Source organism: Entelurus aequoreus, linkage group LG07 (assembly GCF_033978785.1).
Source record: "Entelurus aequoreus isolate RoL-2023_Sb linkage group LG07, RoL_Eaeq_v1.1, whole genome shotgun sequence".
NCBI classification, from domain to species: Eukaryota; Metazoa; Chordata; class Actinopteri; order Syngnathiformes; family Syngnathidae; genus Entelurus; species Entelurus aequoreus.
In genome coordinates, this window is record NC_084737.1 from 8,143,297 (window position 1) to 8,166,663 (window position 23,367).

At 33.7% G+C, this 23,367-nt stretch overlaps 1 protein-coding gene across 2 annotated transcripts in view; it reads left to right on the forward strand.

The window, feature by feature from the left end:
- itga5 (integrin, alpha 5 (fibronectin receptor, alpha polypeptide)) overlaps positions 1-23,367 on the forward strand; it is a 189,005-nt gene that overhangs the window by 155,447 nt on the left and 10,191 nt on the right. For both annotated transcript variants that reach the window (XM_062052527.1, XM_062052528.1), the window contains exons 23-30: positions 2,280-2,359; positions 2,424-2,504; positions 2,578-2,683; positions 9,675-9,833; positions 9,919-10,029; positions 17,175-17,288; positions 18,167-18,268; positions 20,972-21,094. In XM_062052527.1, the coding sequence (XP_061908511.1) occupies positions 2,280-2,359; positions 2,424-2,504; positions 2,578-2,683; positions 9,675-9,833; positions 9,919-10,029; positions 17,175-17,288; positions 18,167-18,268; positions 20,972-21,094 (876 nt within the window). The remainder of the gene's footprint in view (positions 1-2,279; positions 2,360-2,423; positions 2,505-2,577; positions 2,684-9,674; positions 9,834-9,918; positions 10,030-17,174; positions 17,289-18,166; positions 18,269-20,971; positions 21,095-23,367) is intronic.

A 23,367-nucleotide genomic window follows, 5' to 3' on the forward strand; every position in this document is an offset into this window, starting at 1 on the left:
AAAATAATTTCCACTCAAAAAATGAGGATAACATTTGAGGCATACTTAAAAACACTATTAAAATATATATTTTAAAAGAAATATGACAAAACATTTACAAAAAAAACAGTCACTAATTCACCAAATTTGTGCGTAAAATTAAGCGTATTCATCTCAGTAAAACAAAATAAAAACCATAAAAATGTGTGAATTTTTGTTAATCTGTAAAAAATAAAATAAAATTTAAAAAAATACAATTATTATCTCTGTTTTACATTCTACTGTTTCTTATGTTTTTGATCAACTACTGTATTCCCAGTCAGCCATAAAAATAATTTCCACTCAAAAATGAGGATAACATTTGAGGCATACTTAAAAAGAACTATTAAAATATATATTTTAAAAGAAATATGAGAAAACATTTACAAAAAAAAAAAACAGTCACTAATTCACCAAATTTGTGTGTAAAATTAAGCGTATTGATCTCAGTAAAACAACAAAAAAATCATAAAAATGTGTGAATTTTTGTCAATCTGTAAAAAAAATAAAAAATACAGTTATTATCTCTGTTTTATATTCTATTGTTTCTTATTTCTTTGATCAACTATTGTATTCCCAGTCAACCATAAAAATAATTTCCACTCAAAAAATGAGGATAAGATTTGAGGCATACTTAAAAAGAACTATTAAAATGGAAAATATATATTTTAAAAGAAATATGAGAAAACATTTACAAAAAAAAAACAGTCACTAATTTACCAAATTTGTGTGTAAAATTAAGCGTATTAACCTCAGTAAAACAAAATTATAACCCAAAAATGTGTGAATTTTTGTCAATCTGTAAAAAATTAAATAAAATAAAAAAATACAATTATTAATTATTGTGCGTAAAATTAAGCATATTAACCTCAGTAAAACCAAATAAAAACCATAAAAATGTGTGAATTTTTGTCAATCTGTAAAAAATTAAATTAAATTTAAAAAAAAAATACAATTATCTATGATTTATATTCTACTGTTTATTTCTTTGATCAACTACTGTATTCCCAGTCAACCATAAAAATAATTTCCACTCAAAAAATGAGGATAACATTTGAGGCATACTTAAAAACACTATTAAAATATATATTTTAAAAGAAATATGACAAAACATTTACAAAAAAACCAGTCACTAATTCACCAAATTTGTGTGTAAAATTAAGCATATTAATCTCAGTAAAACAAAATAAAAACCATAAAAATGTGTGAATTTTTGTTTATCTGTAAAAAATAAAATAAAATTAAAAAAAATACAATTATTATCTCTGTTTTACATTCTACTGTTTCTTATGTATTTGATCAACTACTGTATTCCCAGTCAACCATAAAAATAATTTCCACTCAAAAAATGAGGATAACATTTGAGGCATACTTAAAAAGAACTATTAAAATGGAAAATATATATTTTAAAAGAAATATGAGAAAACATTTACAAAAAAAAACAGTCACTAATTTACCAAATTTGTGTGTAAAATTAAGCGTATTAATCTCAGTAAAACAAAATAAAAACCCAAAAATGTGTGAATTTTTGTCAATCTGTAAAAAATTAAATAAATTAAAAAAAATACAATTATTAATTATTGTGCGTAAAATTAAGCATATTAACCTCAGTAAAACCAAATAAAAATGTGTGAATTTTTGTCAATCTGTAAAAAATAAAATAAAATTTAAAAAAAAAATACAATTATTATCTCTGATTTATATTCTACTGTTTATTTCTTTGATCAACTACTGTATTCCCAGTCAACCATAACAATTATTTCCACTCAAAAAATGAGGATACCATTTGAGGCATACTTAAAAACACTATTGAAATATATATTTTAAAAGAAATATGACAAAACATTTACAAAAAAAACAGTCACTAATTCACCAAATTTGTGCGTAAAATTAAGCGTATTCATCTCAGTAAAACAAAATAAAAACCATAAAAATGTGTGAATTTTTGTTCATCTGTAAAAAATAAAATACAATTTAAAAAAATACAATTATTATCTCTGTTTTACATTCTACTGTTTCTTATGTATTTGATCAACTACTGTATTCCCAGTCAACCATAAAAATAATTTCCACTCAAAAATGAGGCGTACTTCAAATTGAAGCAGTTTGATGGTCAAACTACTCGGAATTTAAAATAAAATCATACAAAATAAAACAGTTGATTTTCTGTAATTTCTTGTAATTTTTTGGGGGGGAGAATTTTTTTGATTTGCTAATTTTGCTATTCAGTCAGTTTGTCTGAGGAAGAATGTTCTCTGCAGCTGTGGGCAGGTCTTCGCTTCACGGTGCCGCGCCTGAAGGACACGCACACAACGGTCCAGTTTGAGCTGCAGATTCGCAGGTATGATGTCACCGTCTTGTCCCGTGTGACGTCTGGCAGCTGACCGCCATCCCTCCTCTTGCAGTAAGAACCAGGACAACTCCCACAGCGAGGCGGTGTCACACAAGCTGGAGGTGGTCGTCCAGGCTGAGGTCATCCTGCAAGGGTGAGGAGTCCTCGTCTGGCCCCCGTCTTCTTGCTTTTTTTCCCCCTTCTCACTACCCGGGTGTTGTTTTCAGGGTGTCTCGGCCAGATAAGATCTTCTTCCCGCCCGCCAACTGGAAAGTGACCAAGAACTACGCCGTGGAGCAGGAAGTGGGGCCGGCGGTGGAACACATTTATGAGGTGAGCGCTGCTTTTCCTTCCATGCGAGCAACACTTGTTTCCTTGTATAAGTAGTCATGGTGTGAATACATGCACATTTCACTCTTTTGATAAATGTGTCAAAAAGTCACAAAACTGCTTTCCACTATGTCATTATTTGCGGACGCCGTCTTTGCGCCGCAGTAAGTCTTTGCTGTCGTCCAGCATTCAGTTCAGTTTTAGTCTCGTTCTGCATAGCCTTCCCTAAATATTTCATCAATGTTGCTATATGCTAGAGTTGAAACTGCCTCATAGAACATTGCAAAAACTGTATCTTTATTTAAATATTTGCATTATTTGAAAAAAAATAAGGGTGTCCAGATCCGATATTGATATTGGTCCAGTATCAGAAAAAAAGGATGATATAGTAGTAGTAGTAGGAGTAGTATAAACATGGTACATGGTTCATTAAAAACAACCTTTAAAAAACAAAACAAAAAAAAAAACTCGGAAATAATCCATCAAGTCAACGGAATTTCAGTAATTATAATTAGTTGTTAATATTGTTAATTATTATAAATTTTTCATAAAAAAAATAAATAAATACAAAATTGCTTTCCACTGTCATTAAAGAGTATTTTGTGTAGTATTTTTGTGTTGACATGGTGGATTATTTCCAGTATCAGAAAAAAAGGATGATATAGTAGTAGTCGTAGGAGTAGTTTAAACATGGTTCATGGTTCATTAAAAACAACCTTTTAAAAAAAACAACCAAAAAACTCGGAAATAATCCATCAAATCAACGAAATTTCAGTAGTGATATTGGTCCAGTATCAGAAAAAAAAGGATGATATAGTAGTAGTAGTATAAACATGGTACATGGTTCATTAAAAACAACCTTTTAAAAAAAACAATAAAACTCGGAAATAATCCATCAAGTCAACGAAACTTCAGTAATTAGAATTAGTTGTTAACATTGTTAATTATTATTAATTGTTCATTGAAAAAAACATAAACAATTTAAAAAATTGCTTTCCACTATTTCATTATAGAGTTTTTTGTGTAGAAGTTTGATGGCAAAAATATTTCATCAATGTTGCTATGTGCCTGTAAAATAACTAATTACAAACTGTATTTTTATTTAAATATTTGCATTATATTGAAAAAAATAGGGGTGTCCGGAGCTGATATTGGTATTGGTCCAGTATCATAAAAAAAGGATGATATAGTAGTAGTAGTACTAGGAGTAGTATAAACATGGTACATGGTTCATTAAAAACAACCTATTTAAAAACTAAACAAAAAAAAACTCGGAAATAAACCATCAAGTCAACGAAATTTCAGTTATTATAATTAGTTGTTAATACTGTTAATTATTATTAATTGTTCATTTTTAAAAAATCATAAAAGATTGCTTTCCACTATGTCATTAAACAGCATTTTGTGTAGTATTTTTGTGTTGACATGGTGATTATTTCCAGTATCAGAAAAATGGATGATATGGTAGTAGTAGTATAAACATGGTACATGGTTCATTAAAAACAACCTTTTTAAATAAAACAAAAAAAAAACTTGGAAATAATCCATCAAGTCAACGGAATTTCAGTAATTACAATTAGTTGTTAATATTATTAATTATTATTAATTGTTCATTAAAATTAAAACATTTTTTTAAATTACTTTCCACTATGTCATTATAGAGTATTTTGTGTAGAAGTTTGATGGCAAAAATATTTCATTGATATTGGTCCAGTATCAGAAAAAAGGATGATATAGTAGTAGTAGTAGTAGTATAAACATGGTACATGGTTCATTAAAAACAACCTTTTTAAAAAAAAATTTAAACTCGGAAATAATCCATTAAGTCAACGGAATTTCAGTAATTAGAATTAGTTGTTAATATTTCTAATTTTTATTAATAGTTCATAAAAAATTTTTTTTTATTAACAATTCAAAAAATTGCTTTCCACTTTGTCAGTATAGAGTATTTTGTGTAGAAGTTTGATGGCAAACTTATTTCATCAATGTTGCTATGTGCCTGTAAAATAACTAATTACAAACTGTATTTTTATTTAAATATTTGCATTATTTTGAAAAAAATAGGGGTGTCCAGAGCCGATATTGATATTGGTCCAGTATCAGAAAAAAAGGATGATATAGTAGTAGTAGTATAAACATGGTACATGGTTCATTAAAAACAACCTTTTTTAAAAAAAATTAAAACTCGGAAACAATCCATCAAGTCAATGAAATTTTAGTAATTAGAATTAGTTGTTAATATTGTTAATTATTGTTAATTGTTCATTTAAAAAAAAAAATCAAAAAATTGCTTTCCACTATGTCAGTATAGAGTATTTTGTGTAGAAGTTTGATGGCAAAAATATTTCATTGATATTGGTCCAGTATCAGAAAAAAGGATGATATACTAGTAGTAGGAGTAGTATAAACATGGTACATGGTTCATTAAAAACAACCTTTTTAAAAAAAAATTATAACTCGGAAATAATCCATCAAGTCAACAAAATTTCAGTAATTAGAATTAGTTGTTAATATTTGTAATTATTATTAATAGTTCATTAAAAAAAATGTTTTATTAACAATTCAAAAAATTGCTTTCCACTATGTCAGTATAGAGTATTTTGTGTAGAAGTTTGATGGCAAAAATATTTAATCAATGTTGGTATATGCCTGTAAAATAACTAATTAAAAACTGTATCTTTATTTAAATATTTGCATTATTTGAAAAATTAGGGGTGTCCGGAGCCGATATTGATATTGGTCCAGTATCAGAAAAAAAGGATGATATAGTAGTAGTAGTAGGAGTAGTATAAACATGGTACATGGTTCATTAAAAACAACCTTTTAAAAAAACAAACAAAAAAAAACTCAGAAATAATCCATCGAGTCAACGAAATTTTTGTTAATTATTAATTGTTCATTAAAAAAAATAAAAATTAAATAAAAATTTAAAAAATCGTAAAAAATTGCTTTCCATTATGTCATTATAGAGTATTTTGTGTAGAAGTTTGATGGCAAAAATGTTTCATCAATGTTGCTATGTGCCTGTAAAATAATTAATTGCATCAGACTAAAGTCTATGTTGCTATGCAGAGTTGAAAGTGCCTCATAGGACATTGCAAAAACTGTATCTTTATTTAAATATTTGCATTATTTGAACAAATGGTCCAGTATCAGAAAAAAAGGATGATATAGTAGTAGTAGTAGTAGGAGTAGATAACACATGGTAGATGGTTCATTAAAAACAACCTTTTAAAAAATAAAAAAACTCGGAAATAATCCATCAAGTCAACGAAATTTCAGTAATTAGAATTTGTTGTTAATATTGTTAATTATTATTCCATCAATCAATCAATCAATGTTTATTTATATAGCCCTAAATCACAAGTGTCTCAAAGGGCTGTACAAGCCACAACGACATCCTCGGTACAGAGCCCACATACGGGCAAGGAAAAACTCACCCCAGTGGGACGTCGGTGAATGACTATGAGAAACCTTGGAGAGGACCGCATATGTGGGTAACCCCCCCCCTCTAGGGGAGACCGAAAGCAACGGATGTCGAGTGGGTCTGACATAACATTGTGAAAGTCCAGTCCACAGTGGATCCAACACATCAGCGGGAGTCCAGTCCACAGCGGGGCCAACAGGAAACCATCCCGAGCGGAGACGGGTCAGCAGCGCAGAGATGTCCCCAACCGATGCACAGGCTAGTGGTCCACCCGGGGTCCCGGCTCTGGACAGCCAGCACTTCATCCATGGCCACCGGACCTATGCAACTCCCCCTCGCAAGGGACAGGGGAGAAGAGGAGAGAAGAAAAGAAACGGCAGATCAACTGGTCTAAAAAAGGGGGGGTCTATTTAAAGGCTAGATTATACAAATGAGTTTTAAGATGGGACTTAAATGCTTCTACTGAGGTAGCATCTCTAACTGTTACCGGGAGGGCATTCCAGAGTACTGGAGCCCGAATAGAAAACGCTCTATAGCCCGCAGACTTTTTTTTGGCTCTGGGAATCACTAATAAGCCGGAGTTCTTTGAACGCAGATTTCTTGTCGGGACATATGGTACAATACAATCGGCGAGATAGGCTGGAGCTAAACCGTGTAATATTTTATACGTAAGTAGTAAAACCTTAAAGTCGCATCTTAAGTGCACAGGAAGCCAGTGCAAGTGAGCCAGTATAGGCGTAATATGATCAAACTTTCTTGTTTTTGTCAAAAGCCTTGCAGCCGCATTTTGTACCAACTGTAATCTTTTAATGCTAGACATAGGGAGGCCCGAAAATAATACGTTACAGTAATCGAGACGAGACGTAACGAACGCATGAATAATGATCTCAGCGTCGCTAGTGGACAAGATGGAACGAATTTTAGCGATATTACGGAGATGAAAGAAGGCCGTTTTAGTAACACTCTTAATGTGTGACTCAAACGAGAGAGTTGGGTCGAAGATAATACCCAGATTCTTTACCGAGTCTCCTTGTTTAATTGTTTGGTTGTCAAATGTTAAGGTGGTATTATTAAATAGATGTTGGTGTCTAGCAGGACCGATAATCAGCATTTCCGTTTTCTTAGCGTTGAGTTGCAAAAAGTTAGCGGACATCCATTGTTTAATTTCATTAAGACACGCCTCCAGCTGACTACAGTCCGGCGTGTTGATCAGCTTTAGGGGCATGTAGAGTTGAGTGTCATCAGCATAACAGTGAAAGCTAACACCGTACTTGCGTATGATGTCACCTAGCGGCAGCATGTAAATACTAAAGAGTGCAGGGCCAAGAACCGAACCCTGGGGAACTCCGCACGTTACCTTGACATAGTCCGAGGTCACATTGTTATGGGAGACGCACTGCATCCTGTCAGTAAGATAAGAGTTAAACCAAGACAAGGCTAAGTCTGACATACCAATACGTGTTTTGATACGCTCTAATAAAATATTATGATCGACGGTATCGAAAGCGGCGCTAAGATCAAGAAGCAGCAACATAGATGACGCATCAGAATCCATCGTTAGCAATAGATCATTAGTCATTTTTGCGAGGGCTGTCTCCGTAGAGTGATTTGCCCTGAAACCGGATTGAAAAGGTTCACAGAGATTGTTAGTCACTAAGTGTTCATTTAGCTGCTGTGCAACAGTTTTTTCGAGAATTTTGGAAATAAACGGAAGGTGGGAGACCGGTCGGTAGTTTACCATGAGGTCAGGATCGAGGTTAGGTCTTTTGAGCAGAGGATGAATAACCGCTTTTTTGAATGCTAGGGGAACAGTGCCGGAGGAAAGTGATAAGTTTATAATATTTAACACTGATGGACCTAATAATACAAACAGTTCCTTGATAAGTTTCCCAGGAAGTGGGTCAAGTAAACATGTTGTTTGTTTTATCCCACTTACACGCTGTAATAATTCCTCTAATGTTATTTCATTATTAATTGTTCATTAAAAAAAAAAATCATAAAAAAATTCAAAAAATTGCTTTCCACTTCATTTAAAAACCTTTAAAAGAAAAACACACAAAAAAAACTCTGAAATAATCCATCAAGTCAACGAAATTGTTGTTAATTGTTCATTAAAAAAATAAAAAATAAAAATCGTAAAAATTTCAAAAAATTGCTTTCCACTATGTCATTATAGAGTATTTTGAGTAGAAATTTGATGGCAAACATGTTTCATCAATGTTGCTATGTGCCTGTAAAATAACTAATTGCATCAGACTAAAGTCTATGTTGCTATGCAGAGTTGAAAGTGCCTCATAGGACATTGCAAAAACTGTATCTTTATTTAAATATTTGCATTATTAAAAAAAAAATTGGGGTGTCCAGAGCCGATATTGATATTGGTCCAGTATCACAAAAAAGGATGATATAGTAGCAGTAGTTGGAGTAGTATAAACATGGTACATGGTTCATTAAAAACAACCTTTAAAAAAAAAAAAAAAAATCGGAAATAATCCATCAAGTCAACGAAATTGTTGTTAATTATTAATTGTTCATTAAAAAGAAAAAAAAATGCTTTCCACTATGTCATTATAGAGTATATTGAGTAGAAGTTTAATGGCAAAAATGTTTCATCAATGTTGCTATGTGCCTGTAAAATAACTAATTGCATCAGACTAAAGTCTATGTTGCTATGCAGAGTTGAAAGTGCCTCATAGGACATTGCAAAAACTATATCTTTATTTCAATTAAATTAGAGATGTCCAATAATGGCTTTTTTGCCGATATCTGATATTCCGATATTGTCCAACTCTTAATTACCGATTCCGATATCAACCGATACGGATATATACAGTCGTGGAATGAACACATTATTATGCCTAATTTTGTTGTGATGCCCCGCTGGATGCATTAAACAATGTAACAAGGTTTTCCAAAATAAATCAACTCAAGTTATCGGAAAAAAATGCCAGCATGGCACTGCCATATTTATTATTGAAGTCACAAAGTGCAGTATTTTTTTTAACATACCTCAAAACAGCAGCTTGGAATTTGGGACATGCCCTCCCCGAGAGAGCATGAGGAGGTTGAGGTGGGGGAGGAAGGGGGTAGCGGGGGGGTGTATATTGTAGCGTCCCAGAAGAGTTAGTGCTGCAAGGGGTTCTGGGTATTTGTTGTGTTGTGTTTATGTTGTGTTACGGTGCGGATGTTCTCCCGAAATGTGTTTGTCATTCTTGTTTGGTGTGGGTTCACAGTGTGGCGCATATTTGTAACGGTGTTAAAGTTGTTTATACGGCTACCCTCAGTGTGACCTGTATGGCTGTTGACCAAGTATGCCTTGCATTTACTTGTGTGTGTGAAAAGCCGTGGATATTATGTGACTGGGTTTATTGGCGCTCTGTACTTCTCCCTACGTCCGTGTACACAGCAGCGTTTTAGTCATAAATTTTACTTTTTGATACCGATAATTTCCGATATTAAATTTTAAAGCATTTATCGGCCGATAATATCAGCAGCCCGATATTATCGGACATCTCTAGTTAAAATAATTCCTAAAATAGCCTGAATTTTTCTGTTTTTCCCCCCCAGCTGGTGAACAAGGGGCCGAGCGGCATCAGCCACACCCTGCTGGAGCTGCGCTGCCCCCTGGCCGCCCAGGGCCACACTCTGCTCTACCCCCTGGAGTTCTCCACCGAGGGCCCCATCAACTGCAGCGCCGACGGAAACGTGAACCGCCTCGGTCTCAAAGTCAGTGGCGTTGGCACGTCGTGTCGCCTCTCAATCGCCGGCTCCATTGTGTTGACGTTTGATTACTTTTTTGGCATTCGCGCAGCTGCAGCACACGCCGACAGAACCGCCTCCCCTGGCTCTCCAGGCCCCCGACCACCGCGTGGAGAGGAGGGACGTCAGCAGGGGCCCCGCACTCGCTCAACTAACCAACTTGGTGAGGCTGCTGTTTGCTCTGAGACTGAATAGAACTATGAAGTATGGAGGAAAAATCAGTAGGATTCTTGCAATATACCAAATAAGACTGGAAATAATCCATCAAATGAAGGACATTGCAGTAATAAAGCAGAATAGTACAATTCTGCTATCAATGTAGTCGCCACTTTTGCAAGTTTATTAATACCAGCTCCACTTTTAAAAAAATAATTAAACCGTAACAACTCCACATAAAGACTGGAAATAATCCACAAAGTCATATTAATTAAAGTAATACTGGAGAATAGAAGGTGTCATTTGATGAATGCGATAGAGCCTCTTGCAAGTAATTAATGTCAGCTGCAACCTTTTTACGAAATAAATTAGAGCAACTCCTTGTAAGACTGGAAATAACCCATCAAGTCAAGGAAGTTGCAGTAAGACAGCAGAATAGTCCATGCAAATTAAGGCATTTTCCCCTTTTGTGAGTTGATAACAGCTGCAACCTTTTTGCAAAGTAAATAAATCATGATAACCACACAAAAGACTAGATATAATCCACAAAGTCATAGAAAATGGAGTAAGTATGTGGAAAAGAAGGTGTCAAATAATTATTGTACTTGCCCCTCTTGCAAGTAATTAAGGACAGTGGCAAACGTGCTGCAAAGTAAATAAATCGTAGCAAAGCAACACAAGAATGGAAATAATCCACAAAGTCATATGAATTGAAGTAAAACTGGAGAATAGAATGTGTCATTTGATTAGTGCGATTGAGCCTCTTGCAAGTAATTAAGGTCAGCGGCAACCTTTTTACAAAATAAATTGAAACAACTCCACGTAAGACTGGAAATAATCCATCAAGTCAAGGAAGTTGCAGTAAAACAGCAGAATAGTCCATGCAAATTAAGGCATTTTCCCCTTTTGCGAGTTGATAACAGCTGCAACCTTTTTGCAAAGTAAATAAATCATGATAACCACACAAAAGACAAGATATAATCCACAAAGTCATAGAAAATGGAGTAAGTATGTGGAAAAGAAGGTGTCAAATAATTATTGTACTTGCCCCTCTTGCAAGTAATTAAGGACAGTGGCAAACGTGCTGCAGAGTAAATAAATCGTAGCAAAGCAACATAAGAATGGAAATAATCCACAAAGTCATATGAATTGAAGTAAAACTGGAGAATAGAATGTGTCATTTGATTAGTGCGATTGAGCCTCTTGCAAGTAATTAAGGTCAGCTGCAACATTTTTACAAAATAAATTGAAACAACTCCACGTAAGACTGGAAATAATCCATCAAGTCAAGGAAGTTGCAGTAAAACAGCAGAATAGTCCATGCAAATTAAGGCATTTGCCCCTTTTGCGAGTTGATAACAGCTGCAACCTTTTTGCAAAGTAAATAAATCATGACGGCCACACATAAGACTAGATATAATCCACAAAGTCATAGAAAATGGAGTAAGTATGTGGAATAGAAGGTGTCAAATAATTATTGTACTTGCCCCTCTTGCAAGTAATTAAGGACAGTGGCAAACGTGCTGCAAATTAAATAAATCGTAGCAAAGCAACATAAGAATGGAAATAATCCACAAAGTCATATGAATTGAAGTAATACTGGAGAATAGAAGGTGTCATTATTTGATTTATGCGATAGAGCCTCTTGCAAGTAATTAATGTCAGCGGAAACATTTTTACAAAATGAATCGAAGCAACTCCTCGTAAGACTGGAAATAACCCATCAAGTCAAGGAAGTTGCAGTAAAACAGCAGAATAGTCCATGCAAATTAAGGCGTTTGCCCCTTTTGCGAGTTAATAACAGCTGCAACCTTTTTGCAAAGTAAATAAATCATGCCGACCACACATAAGACTGGAAATAATCCACAAAGTCATAGAAATTGGAGTAAATTGTGAATAGGTGTCAAATAATTATTGTACTTGGGCAAACGTGCTGCAAGGTAAATAAATTGTAGCAAAGCAACATAAGAATGGAAATAATCCACAAAGTCATATGAATTGAAGTAATACTGGAGAATAGAAGGTGTCATTTGATTAATGCAATAGAGCCTCTTGCAAGGCAAGCACAATAAACAAATGACACCTTCTATTCGACTGTATTACTCCAATTTTTATGACTTTGAGGATTATTTGGAGTTTTATGTAGCGTTGTTTCAATTTATTTCATAAAAAGGTTGCTGCTGACATTAATTAATTGCAAGAGGCTCGATCTCATCAATCAAATAATACATTCTATTCTACAGTATTACTTCAATTCATGTGATTTAGTGGATTATTTCCAGTTTTATGTGGCGTTGCTACGATTTATTTTACTTTGCAAAAAGGTTGCCGCGATTATTAAATAATAATTAGTAATCATTATTTAACAATAACAATTAATAATATGAATTAATTCTGATTACTGCAATTTCATTGACTTGATGGAATATTTCCAGTCTTACATGGAGTTGCTACGATTTATTTTATAAAAGGGTTGCCAGTGACATTATTCTCAAGAGGCTCGATCGCATTAATCAAATAACACCTTCCATTCTACTTTAATTCACATGACTTTGTGGAACATTTCCATTCTTATGTTGCGTTGCTACGATTTATTTACTTTGCAGCACGTTTGCCACTGTCCTTAATTACTTGCAAGAGGGGCAAGTACAATAATTATTTGACACCTTCTATTACACATACTCCAATTTCTATGACTTTGTGGATTATTTCCAGTCTTATGTGTAGTCCTCATGATTTATTTACTTTGCAAAAAGGTTGCAGCTGTTATTAACTCGCAAAAAGGGGCAAATGCATTAATTTGTATGGACTATTCCGCTGTCTTACTGCAACTTCCTTGACTTGATGGGTTATTTCCAGTCTTACGAGGAGTTGTTTAGATTCATTTCGTAAAAACGTTGCCGCTGACATTAATTACTTGCAAGAGGCTTGATGGCATAAATCAAAAAATGACACCTTCTATTCTCCAGTATTACTTCAATTCACATGACTTTGTGGATTATTTCCATTCTTATGTTGCGCTGCTACGATTGATTTACTTTGCAACACGTTTGCCACTGTCCTTAATTACTTGCAAGAGGGGCAAGTACAATAATTATTTGACACCTTCTATTCTACATACTTACTTCAATTTCTATGACTTTGTGGATTATTTCCAATCTTTTGTGTAGTCCTCATGATTTATTTACTTTGCAAAAAGGTTGCAGCTGTTATTAACTCGCAAAAGGGGCAAATGCATTAATTTGCATGGACTATTCCGCTGTCTTACTGCAACTTCCTTGACTTGATGGGTTATTTCCAGTCTTACGAGGAGTTACTTCAATTTATTTCGTAAAAAGGTTGCCGCTGACATTAATTACTTGCAAGAGGCTCGATCGCACTAATCAAATGACACCTTCTATTCTCCAGCATTACTTCAATTCATATGACTTTGTGGATTATTTCCATTGTTATATTGCGTTCATACAATTTATTTACTTTGCAGCACGTTTGCCACTGTCCTTAATTACTTGCAAGAGGGGCAAGTACAATAATTATTTGACACCTTCTATTCCACATACTTATTCCAATTTCTATGACTTTGTGGATTATTTCCAGTTTTATGTGTAGTCATCATGATTTATTTACTTTGCAAAAAGGTTGCAGCTGTTATTAACTCGCAAAAAGGGGCAAATGCATTCATTTGCATGGACTATTCTGCTGTCTTACTGCAACTTCCTTGACTTGATGGGTTATTTCCAGTCTTACGAGGAGTTGTGTCGATTTATTTCGTAAAAAGGTTGTCGCTGACATTAATTACTTGCAAGAGGCTCTATCGGATGAATCATAGAATGACACCTTCTATTCTCCAGTATTACTTCAATTCATATTACTTTGTGAATTATTTCCATTCTTATGTTGCGCTGCTACGATTGATTTACTTTGCAACACGTTTGCCACTGTCCTTAATTACTTGCAAGAGGGGCAAGTACAATAATTATTTGACACCTTCTATTACACATACTCCAATTTCTATGACTTTGTGGATTATTTCCAGTCTTATGTGTAGTCCTCATGATTTATTTACTTTGCAAAAAGGTTGCAGCTGTTATTAACTCGCAAAAGGGGCAAATGCCTTAATTTGCATGGGCTATTCTGCTGTGTTACTGCAACTTCCTTGACTTGATGGGTTATTTCCAGTCTTACGAGGAGTTACTTCAATTTATTTCGTAAAAACGTTGCCGCTGACATTAATTACTTGCAAGAGGCTCGATCGCACTAATCAAATGACACCTTCTATTCTCCAGTATTACTTCAATTCATATGACTTTGTGGATTATTTCCATTCTTATATTGCGTTCGTACAATTTATTTACTTTGCAACACGTTTGCCACTGTCCTTAATTACTTGCAAGAGGGGCAAGTACAATAATTATTTGACACCTTCTATTCCACATACTCCAATTTCTATGACTTTGTGGATTATTTACAGTCTTGTGTGTAGTCGTCATGATTTATTTATTTTCCAAAAGGGTTGCAGCTGTTATTAACTCGCAAAAAGGGGCAAATGCATTCATTTGCATGGACTATTCCGCCGTCTTACTGCAACTTCCTTGACTTGATGGGTTATTTCCAGTCTTACGTGCAGTTGTTACACCCCCAGGTACACCCTGAATCCGCGTCACCACTTTGGCTGCTAGTCCTCCTGGGGGTCCCGCAGGAAGCGTGGGGGTGGTCCTCCTCCCGAAGGCACTCAGCTGCTTTATGGGCGCGTCATTAAGAGCACGGGCTGCTCTCAGCGGCTGGCACGGCCTTACAGACACATGACATTCCTCGCTCTTTAATTGGAAGCAGGCGCGGATGTAAGAGATCTTTCCCGACGTCGGACGCTTTTCTTTTATTTATTTGACCCCGCCGGCATTAATGTGGCTCCTATTTGTTTGACTTGGAGGATTTTGTCTTGGAAATGCGTGTCCTTCACCTGTCAGCCACTCCGAGAATGTTTTTGTACGCGAGCAGGGCTTGAATATACAGTGCATTTTTCCCCCTCGTAGGAAATGATCTGTTCCAGGGTCAAGCTGTGGTCATCATGGAGTCGGAGCCGTGACGTGTTTTAAGTAAAGTGTAAAAATAAGCTAACCGTGTATGCCCAGAAAAGTTTTAGCCTTCAAGGGCCAAAGTGAAAATGGCCCATTAAGACAATACAATGTGGTCGTCATGAAGACAATAAATGGAAACGGTCTGTTCCAGCATCAAACTATGGCCTTCATGAACACTTACACTGCAAGTCATCGCCACCTAGTGGCCTGGAATTTATGTCAGTTTTTTTTTAAATACGATGCAAGCTTTTCATCTCCCATTCCATACCGATACCGGTATACCGGTACTAGTACAGTATGGCGGTACTAATGAATCAAAAACGGTACTATACTCAATGATGCGGACACATTTGTTACTGGATGCTTTTTAATACGCTTCTGCCTTGGAGACTTTGTATGTGTTAGTAATAAGCAACTATAATTATTCGATACTCCATGGAAATGCCCCCCCTCTACGTCCAAGAACTGCTCACCCCCAAATCCTCCACACGACACCTCCGCTCCGGGACGGGCTAACCTCCGAGGACAAAGCTACGAACAATGGGAGACCGGGCTTTCTGCTCCGCCGCTCCCAGTCTGTGGAACGCTCTCCCTGACCACCTGAGGGCACCACAGACTGTGGATGCTTTTAAAAAAGGCTTTTTTAAATTTAGATATATGCATGCTAGTTTTAGCTAGTTTGCTGTTCTAGTTTTTATTTGTAGTTATTTTTTATATATTTAAATTTTTTATAAAATACAATTTTTAATTTAAAAAAAAGGCAGCTCAGTTGCCAGAATTTTACTGTAAAATGTTTTTTTGTTTTTTTTATTGTAAATTTAAAAAAACTGCAATTTTACAGTAACATTTTGGCACCTGAGCTGCCAGTCTATTTTTATGTTTTATTTTTTACCGTAGCTTTTTCGGTGAATTACTGTAAATGCCAAAACAGCACCACAGTTTATTAAAAAAAAAAAAAAAAAAAGAACTGTTTTTTTTCTTTTAAAGAAAAATGCTGTAAAAATCACAGTAAATTTCACAATTAGACCATGAAATCTATTGCTACTTTTACATTGCACAATTTGATGGATAACTTGCTTTGAAATATTTATTATTAGTATTTATTTCTATTTCAAAAATGGTTTGAATGTTTAATCATATATTTTTGCATAATTAGACAATATTTAAGTTAACATCATTTGCGATTACATGCAGTACTTTTTTTTTTTTTTTCTCCCAAAATAGAAAGAAAGAATACATTTAGTAAGAAAAGTTACAGTACTTTATTGATACATATTATTTCCAGGCCGCTTCTAACAGTGAATACTATTATTACACAATTTTTTAAAGCATTTTATTAGTTTATTTTTTTAAAACTTAAAATGTTAAAAAAAATATGGTAAGTTGCAATAATTTCACCTCAAAATGTAGTGTATATTACTGTAAATGGAAAAAGAGTAGTGCTGTTTTTATGGTAAAAAAAAAAAAAAAAGGCAGCTCAATTGCCAGAATTTTACTGTAAAATTGACATTTGTTTTTTTTACTGTAAATAAAAAAAACTGCAATTTTACAGTAATATTTTGACACCTGAGCTGCCAGTTTTTTATTTGTATTTTTTATTTTTTACCGTAGATTTTTCGGATTATTACTGTTTTTTTAAGAGAAAAATGCTGTTAAAAACCACAGTCAATTTCACAATTTGACCATGAAATCTATTGCTACTTTTACATTGCACAATTTGATGGATAACTTGCTTTGAAATCTTTATTATTAGTATTTATTTCTATTTAAAAAAAAATGGCTTGAATGTTTGATCATATATTTTTGCATAATTAGACAATATTTAAGTTAACATCATTTGCGATTGTATGGAGTAGACTTTTTTTTTTTTCTCCCAAAATAGAATACATTTAGTAAGAAAAGTTACAGTACTTTATTGATACATATTATTTCCAGGCTTTTCCAGGGCCAAATAAAATCCTGAATGATGTATTTATTTTTGCCTTGAGGTTGTTGACATGTATTCATATCGTGCATCACTTGTGTTGTGTGTGTGTGTGTGTGTGTGTGTGTGTGTGTGTGTGTGTGTGTGTAGTCCTGTTCCAATGTGGACTGCTGGGCCCTGCAGTGCCAGGTGGGGCTCCTGGAGAAAGGGACCACCGCCATCCTCAAAGTGCGCTCTCGCGTCTGGGCCGAGACCTTCATGGAGGTTTGTGGAGCCTTTTTCCTCTTTTTTTGTTCAAAGACCGATTGGCCTTTTCCCACCGGGCCCCTCTTCCATCCTCCCACTGGGATCCTTTTTTATTTGTGCCAAAATGAACATGTTGAACGCTACTGGCTGAGTTATTAATTTTCCTGCCATGTTTGACCTACTTTATCATCGTTAATATCTGCACGCACAACCTAAGACAGGCGTGTCAAACTCCTTTTCATTGGGGGCCAACAGTGAATAATATACAGTATGAATATAATAGTGTATATACAAAACGTGTGTAAAATTGTCTCTTTTTTTTTTACGTACGCTGTACAGAACCAGATCTTTAGATTGTACTGTATAAAACTGGCAGCTCAGTAGCCACAGTTTTACTGTAATATTTGCAGGTTTTTTTAATTTTTTGTACAGCATATAAAATAAAAAAATACATGCAATTAAATTAAATGGAATGGAAAAACGGTGCCACAGTATTGTGTACTGTAAAATCTACGATTGTTGTATTATTACGCTATATTGAACGTGGATTTTAATGTAAAAAAAAATGACTGTCAAATTTTCACATAAAAAGTTGCTTTGAAATCATAAGTCAATCAGATATTTATCTTTATTTCAACAATAACATGCATGATGTAATATTTTGTTTTATTATTAGAGATGATTAAAATGTAAATATATGTAATTTTACACAGTACATTTATTTTTGTAATACATTCATTAAGAAAAGATAAGGTACTTTATTAAAACACATTATTTCCACCCTTTTACCTCAAACTAAGTACAGTACTGACCATCATGACAGGAGAAGGTAGACTTGGCCTGCTCTCTGTCGCCACCCAGTGTCCCGTTAGTAGTATTACATGTTTGTGTTGCAGAGGGCCTACAAGCAGTACGTGCTGGAGTGCGTCGCCAGGTACACCGTGAAGACCATGCCTTACGTCATCGTGCCCAAACACCTGCCCAGTGGACACAAAAAGGTCTTTTCACACTTTCTGACACATTATATGCAGTATTTCATGATTTTGTTGCACATTTGGACTAATTAAGTGCATATTAGATTAAAGGTCATACATCTTGTGATACTGACGTTAAAGTATTACAATACCTCATTCATCTAGAAATACTGCGATACTATTGTCATGGTTGAAAAAGTATTGTGTTTAAGGTGTTGTCATCTTTGTAGAAGTATCCTAATTAACTACAGACGGGGGCCGTATCGCCAAACTGTGGTCATGATAGTAAAATCATAATAGTATTATCAATAGTGTCAGTATCATGACACTATTATTGATGTAGGAGTATCACAATAGTATCGTCCATAATGTCAGTATCATGACACTATTATTGATGTAGGAGTATCACAATTGTATCACAATGGCATCGTCAATAGTGTAAGTATCATGACACTGTTTATTGATGTAGGAGTATCACAATCGTATCGTCAATAGTGTCAGTATCATGACACTGTTTATAGATGTAGGAGTATCACAATCGTATCGTCTAGTGTCCGTATCATGACACTATTATTGATGTAGGAGTATCACAATAGTATCGTCCATAATGTCAGTATCATGACACTATTATTGATGTAAGAGTATCACAATGGTATCGTCAATAGTGTCAGTATCATGACACTATTATTGATGCAGGAGTATCACAATGGTATCGTCAATAGTGTCAGTATCATGACACTATTATTGATGCAGGAGTATCACAATGGTATCGTCAAAAGTGTCAGTATCATGACACTATTATTGATGTAGGAGTATTACAATGGTATCGTCAATAGTGTCAGTATCATGACACTATTATTGATGCAGGAGTATCACAATGGTATGGTCAATAGTGTCAGTATCATGACACTATTATTGATGTCGTAGTATCACAATTGTATCGTCAATGTCAGTATCATGACACTATTATTGATGTAGGAGTATCACAATTGTATCACAATCGTATCGTCAATAGTGTCAGTATCATGACACTGTTTATAGATGTAGGAGTATCACAATGGTATCGTCTAGTGTCAGTATCATGAAACTATTATTGATGTAGGAGTATCACAATGGTATCGTCCATAATGTCAGTATCATGACACCATTATTGATGTAGTGTCACAATTGTATCACAATGGTATGGTCAATAGTGTCAGTATCATGACACTATTATTGATGTAGTAGTATCACAATGGTATGGTCAATAGTGTCAGTATCATGACACTATTATTGATGCAGGAGTATCACAATGGTATCGTCAATAGTGTCAGTATCATGACACTATTATTGATGTAGGAGTATCACAATGGTATCGTCAATAGTGTCAGTATCATGACACTATTATTGATGTAGGAGTATCACAACTGTATCGTCAATGTCAGTATCATGACACTATTATTGATGTCGTAGTATCACAATTGTATCGTCAATGTCAGTATCATGACACTATTATTGATGTAGGAGTATCACAATTGTATCACAATGGTATCGTCTAGTGTCAGTATCATGAAACTATTATTGATGTAGGAGTATCACAAAGTATCGTCCATAATGTCAGTATCATGACACTATTATTGATGTAGGAGCATCACAATTGTATCACAATCATATCACAATGGTATCGTCAATCGTGTCAGTGTCATGACACTATTATTGATGTAGGAGTATCACAATCGTATCGTCAATGTCAGTATCATGACACTATTATTGATACAGGAGTATCACAATAGTATTGTCAATAGTATCAGTATCATGATGCTATTATTGATGTAGGAGTATCACAATGGTATCATCAATAGTATCAGTATCATGACACTATTATTGATGTAGGAGTATCACAATGGTATCGTCCATAATGTCAGTATCATGACACTATTATTGATGTAGGAGTATCACAATTGTATCACAATCGTATCGTCAATAGTGTCAGTGTCATGACACTATTATTGATGTAGGAGTATCACAAACGTATCGTCAATGTCAGTATCATGACACTATTATTGATGTAGGAGTATCTCAATAGTATTGTCAGTAGTGTCAGTATCATGACACTGTTTATAGATGTAGGAGTATCACAATGGTATCGTCAATAGTGTCAATGTCATGACAGTATTATTAATGTAGGAGTATCAAAATTGTAACGTCTATGTCGGTATCATGACACTATTATAGATGTAGGAGTATCACAATAGTATTGTCAATAGTGTCGGTATCATGACAGTTTGTAGATGTAGGAGTATCACAATGGTATCGTCTAGTGTCAGTATCATGACACTATTATTGATGTAGGAGTGTCACAATAGTATCGTCCATAATGTCACTATCATGACACTATTATTGATGTAGGAGTATCACAATGATATCGTCAATAGTATCAGTGTCATGACACTATTATTGATGTAGGAGTATCACAATAGAATTGTCAATAGTGTCAGTATCATGACACTATTATTGATGTAGGAGTATCACAATGGTATCGTCAATAGTGTCAGTATCATGACACTATTTATGATGTAGGAGTATCACAATGGTATCGTCAATAGTGTCAGTATCATAACACTGTTATTGATGTAGGAGTATCACAATGGTATGGTCAATAGTGTGACATGTGTCATTGTAGTGAAAGAGTATTGTGATACTGTTGTGGTGAGAAGAAGTATGGCTGATACAGCAGGTGTTGTCCAGGTGGTGAGTCCAGTGGTGTGGAACAAGCCTGAAGTGGAGACGTCAGTGCCGCTGTGGATCATCATCTTGGCCATCTTGGCTGGTTTGTTGCTGCTGGCTCTGCTCATCTACATCCTCTACAAGGTGAGTCACCTTTCACCTCCTTCTCATACACACAGTATCACCTTTACTCGTCTATCAGTATCAACACTATCCTCAATACTGTTGTCACTGATGTACAAGTATTGCAGTATTATCATCAGTGTAGTAAAACTGTTGTCAGTGTTGCAATATAATTTTGTATAAGTATCATGATATCATTGTCATTGATCTTAAAGTATCATGATATCATTGTCATTGATCTAATAGTATCATGATATCATTGTCATTGATGTAAAAGTACCATGATATTATTGTCATTGATGTAAAAGAATCATGATATAATTGACGTAAAAGTATCATGATATCATTGTCATTTATGTAAAAGTATCCTTGATGTAAAATTATCATGATATCATTGTCATTGATGTAAAAGTATCACGATATAATTGACGTAAAAGTATCATATCATTGTAATTTATGTAAAAGTATCATTGATGTAAAAGTATCATGATATCATTGTCATTGATGTTAAAGTATCATGATGTCATTGATGTTAAAGTATCATGATATTGTCATTGATGTAAAAGTATCATGATATCAATGTCTTTGATATAAAAGTAACATGATATCATTGATGTAAAAGTATCATGATATACTTGTCATTGATGTAAAAGTATCATGATATCATTGACATAAAAGTATCATGATATCATTGTCATTGATGTAAAAGTATCATGATATCAATGTCTTTGATGTAAAAGTAACATGATATCATTGATGTAAAAGTATCATGATATAATTGTCATTGATGTAAAAGTATCATGATATCATTGACATAAAAGTATCATGATATCATTGTCTTTGATGTAAAATAATTATGATATCATTGTCATTGATGTAAAAGTATCATGATATCATTGTCATTGATGTTAAAGTATCATGATATAATTGTCATTAATGTAAAAGTATCATGATATCATTGATGTTAAAGTATCATGATATTGTCATTGATGTAAAAGTGTCATATCATTGATGTAAAAGTATCATGATATCATTGTCATTGATGTAAAAGTATCATGATATAATTGACATAAAAGTATCATGATATAATTGTCATTGATGTTAAAGTATCATGATATTGTCAAAGATGTGAAATTATCATGATATCATTGTCATTGATATAAAAGTATCATGATATTATTGTCATTGACGTAAAAGTATCATGATATCATTGTCATTTATGTAAAGTATCATTGATGTAAAATTATCATGATATCATTGTCATTGATGTAAAAGTATCACGATATAATTGACGTAAAAGTATCATGATATCATTGTAATTTATGTAAAAGTATCATGTCATTGATGTTAAAGTATCATGATATTGTCATTGATGTAAAAGTATCATGACATCAATGTCTTTGATGTAAAAGTAACATGATATCATTAATGTAAAAGTATCATGACATCAATGTCTTTGATGTAAAAGTAACATGATATCATTAATGTAAAAGTATCATGATATAATTGTCATTGATGTAAAAGTATCATGATATCATTGACATAAAAGTATCATGATATCACTGTCTTGGATGTAAAATCATTGATATATTTGTCATTGATGTAAAAGTATCATGATATCAATGTCTTTGATGTATAAGTAACATGATATAATTGATGTAAAAGTATCATGATATAATTGTCATTGATGTAAAAGTATCATGATATCATTGACATAAAAGTATCATTATCATTGTCTTTGATGTAAAATAATTATGATATCATTGTCATTGATGTAAAAGTATCTCGATATCATTGTCATTGATGTAAAAGTATCATGATATAATTGTCATTAATGTAAAAGTATCATGATATCATTGATGTTAAAGTATCATGATATTGTCATTGATGTAAAAGTATCATATCATTGATGTAAAAGTATCATGATATCATTGTCATTGATGTAAAAGTATCATGATATAATTTACGTAAAAGTATCATGATATCATTGTCTTTGATGTAAAAGTATCATGATATAATTGTCATTGATGTTAAAGTATCATGATATTGTCAAAGATGTAAAAGTATCATGATATCATTGTCATTTATGTAAAAGTATCATGATATAATTGACTTTAACTTTAAAAAAGTATCATGATGTCATTGTCATTGATGTAAAAGTATCATGATATAATTGATGTAAAAGTATCATGATGTCATTGTTAATTATGTAAAAGTATCATTGACGTAAAAGTATCATGATATCATTGTCATTGATGTTAAAGTATCATGATATTGTCATTGATGCAGAAGTA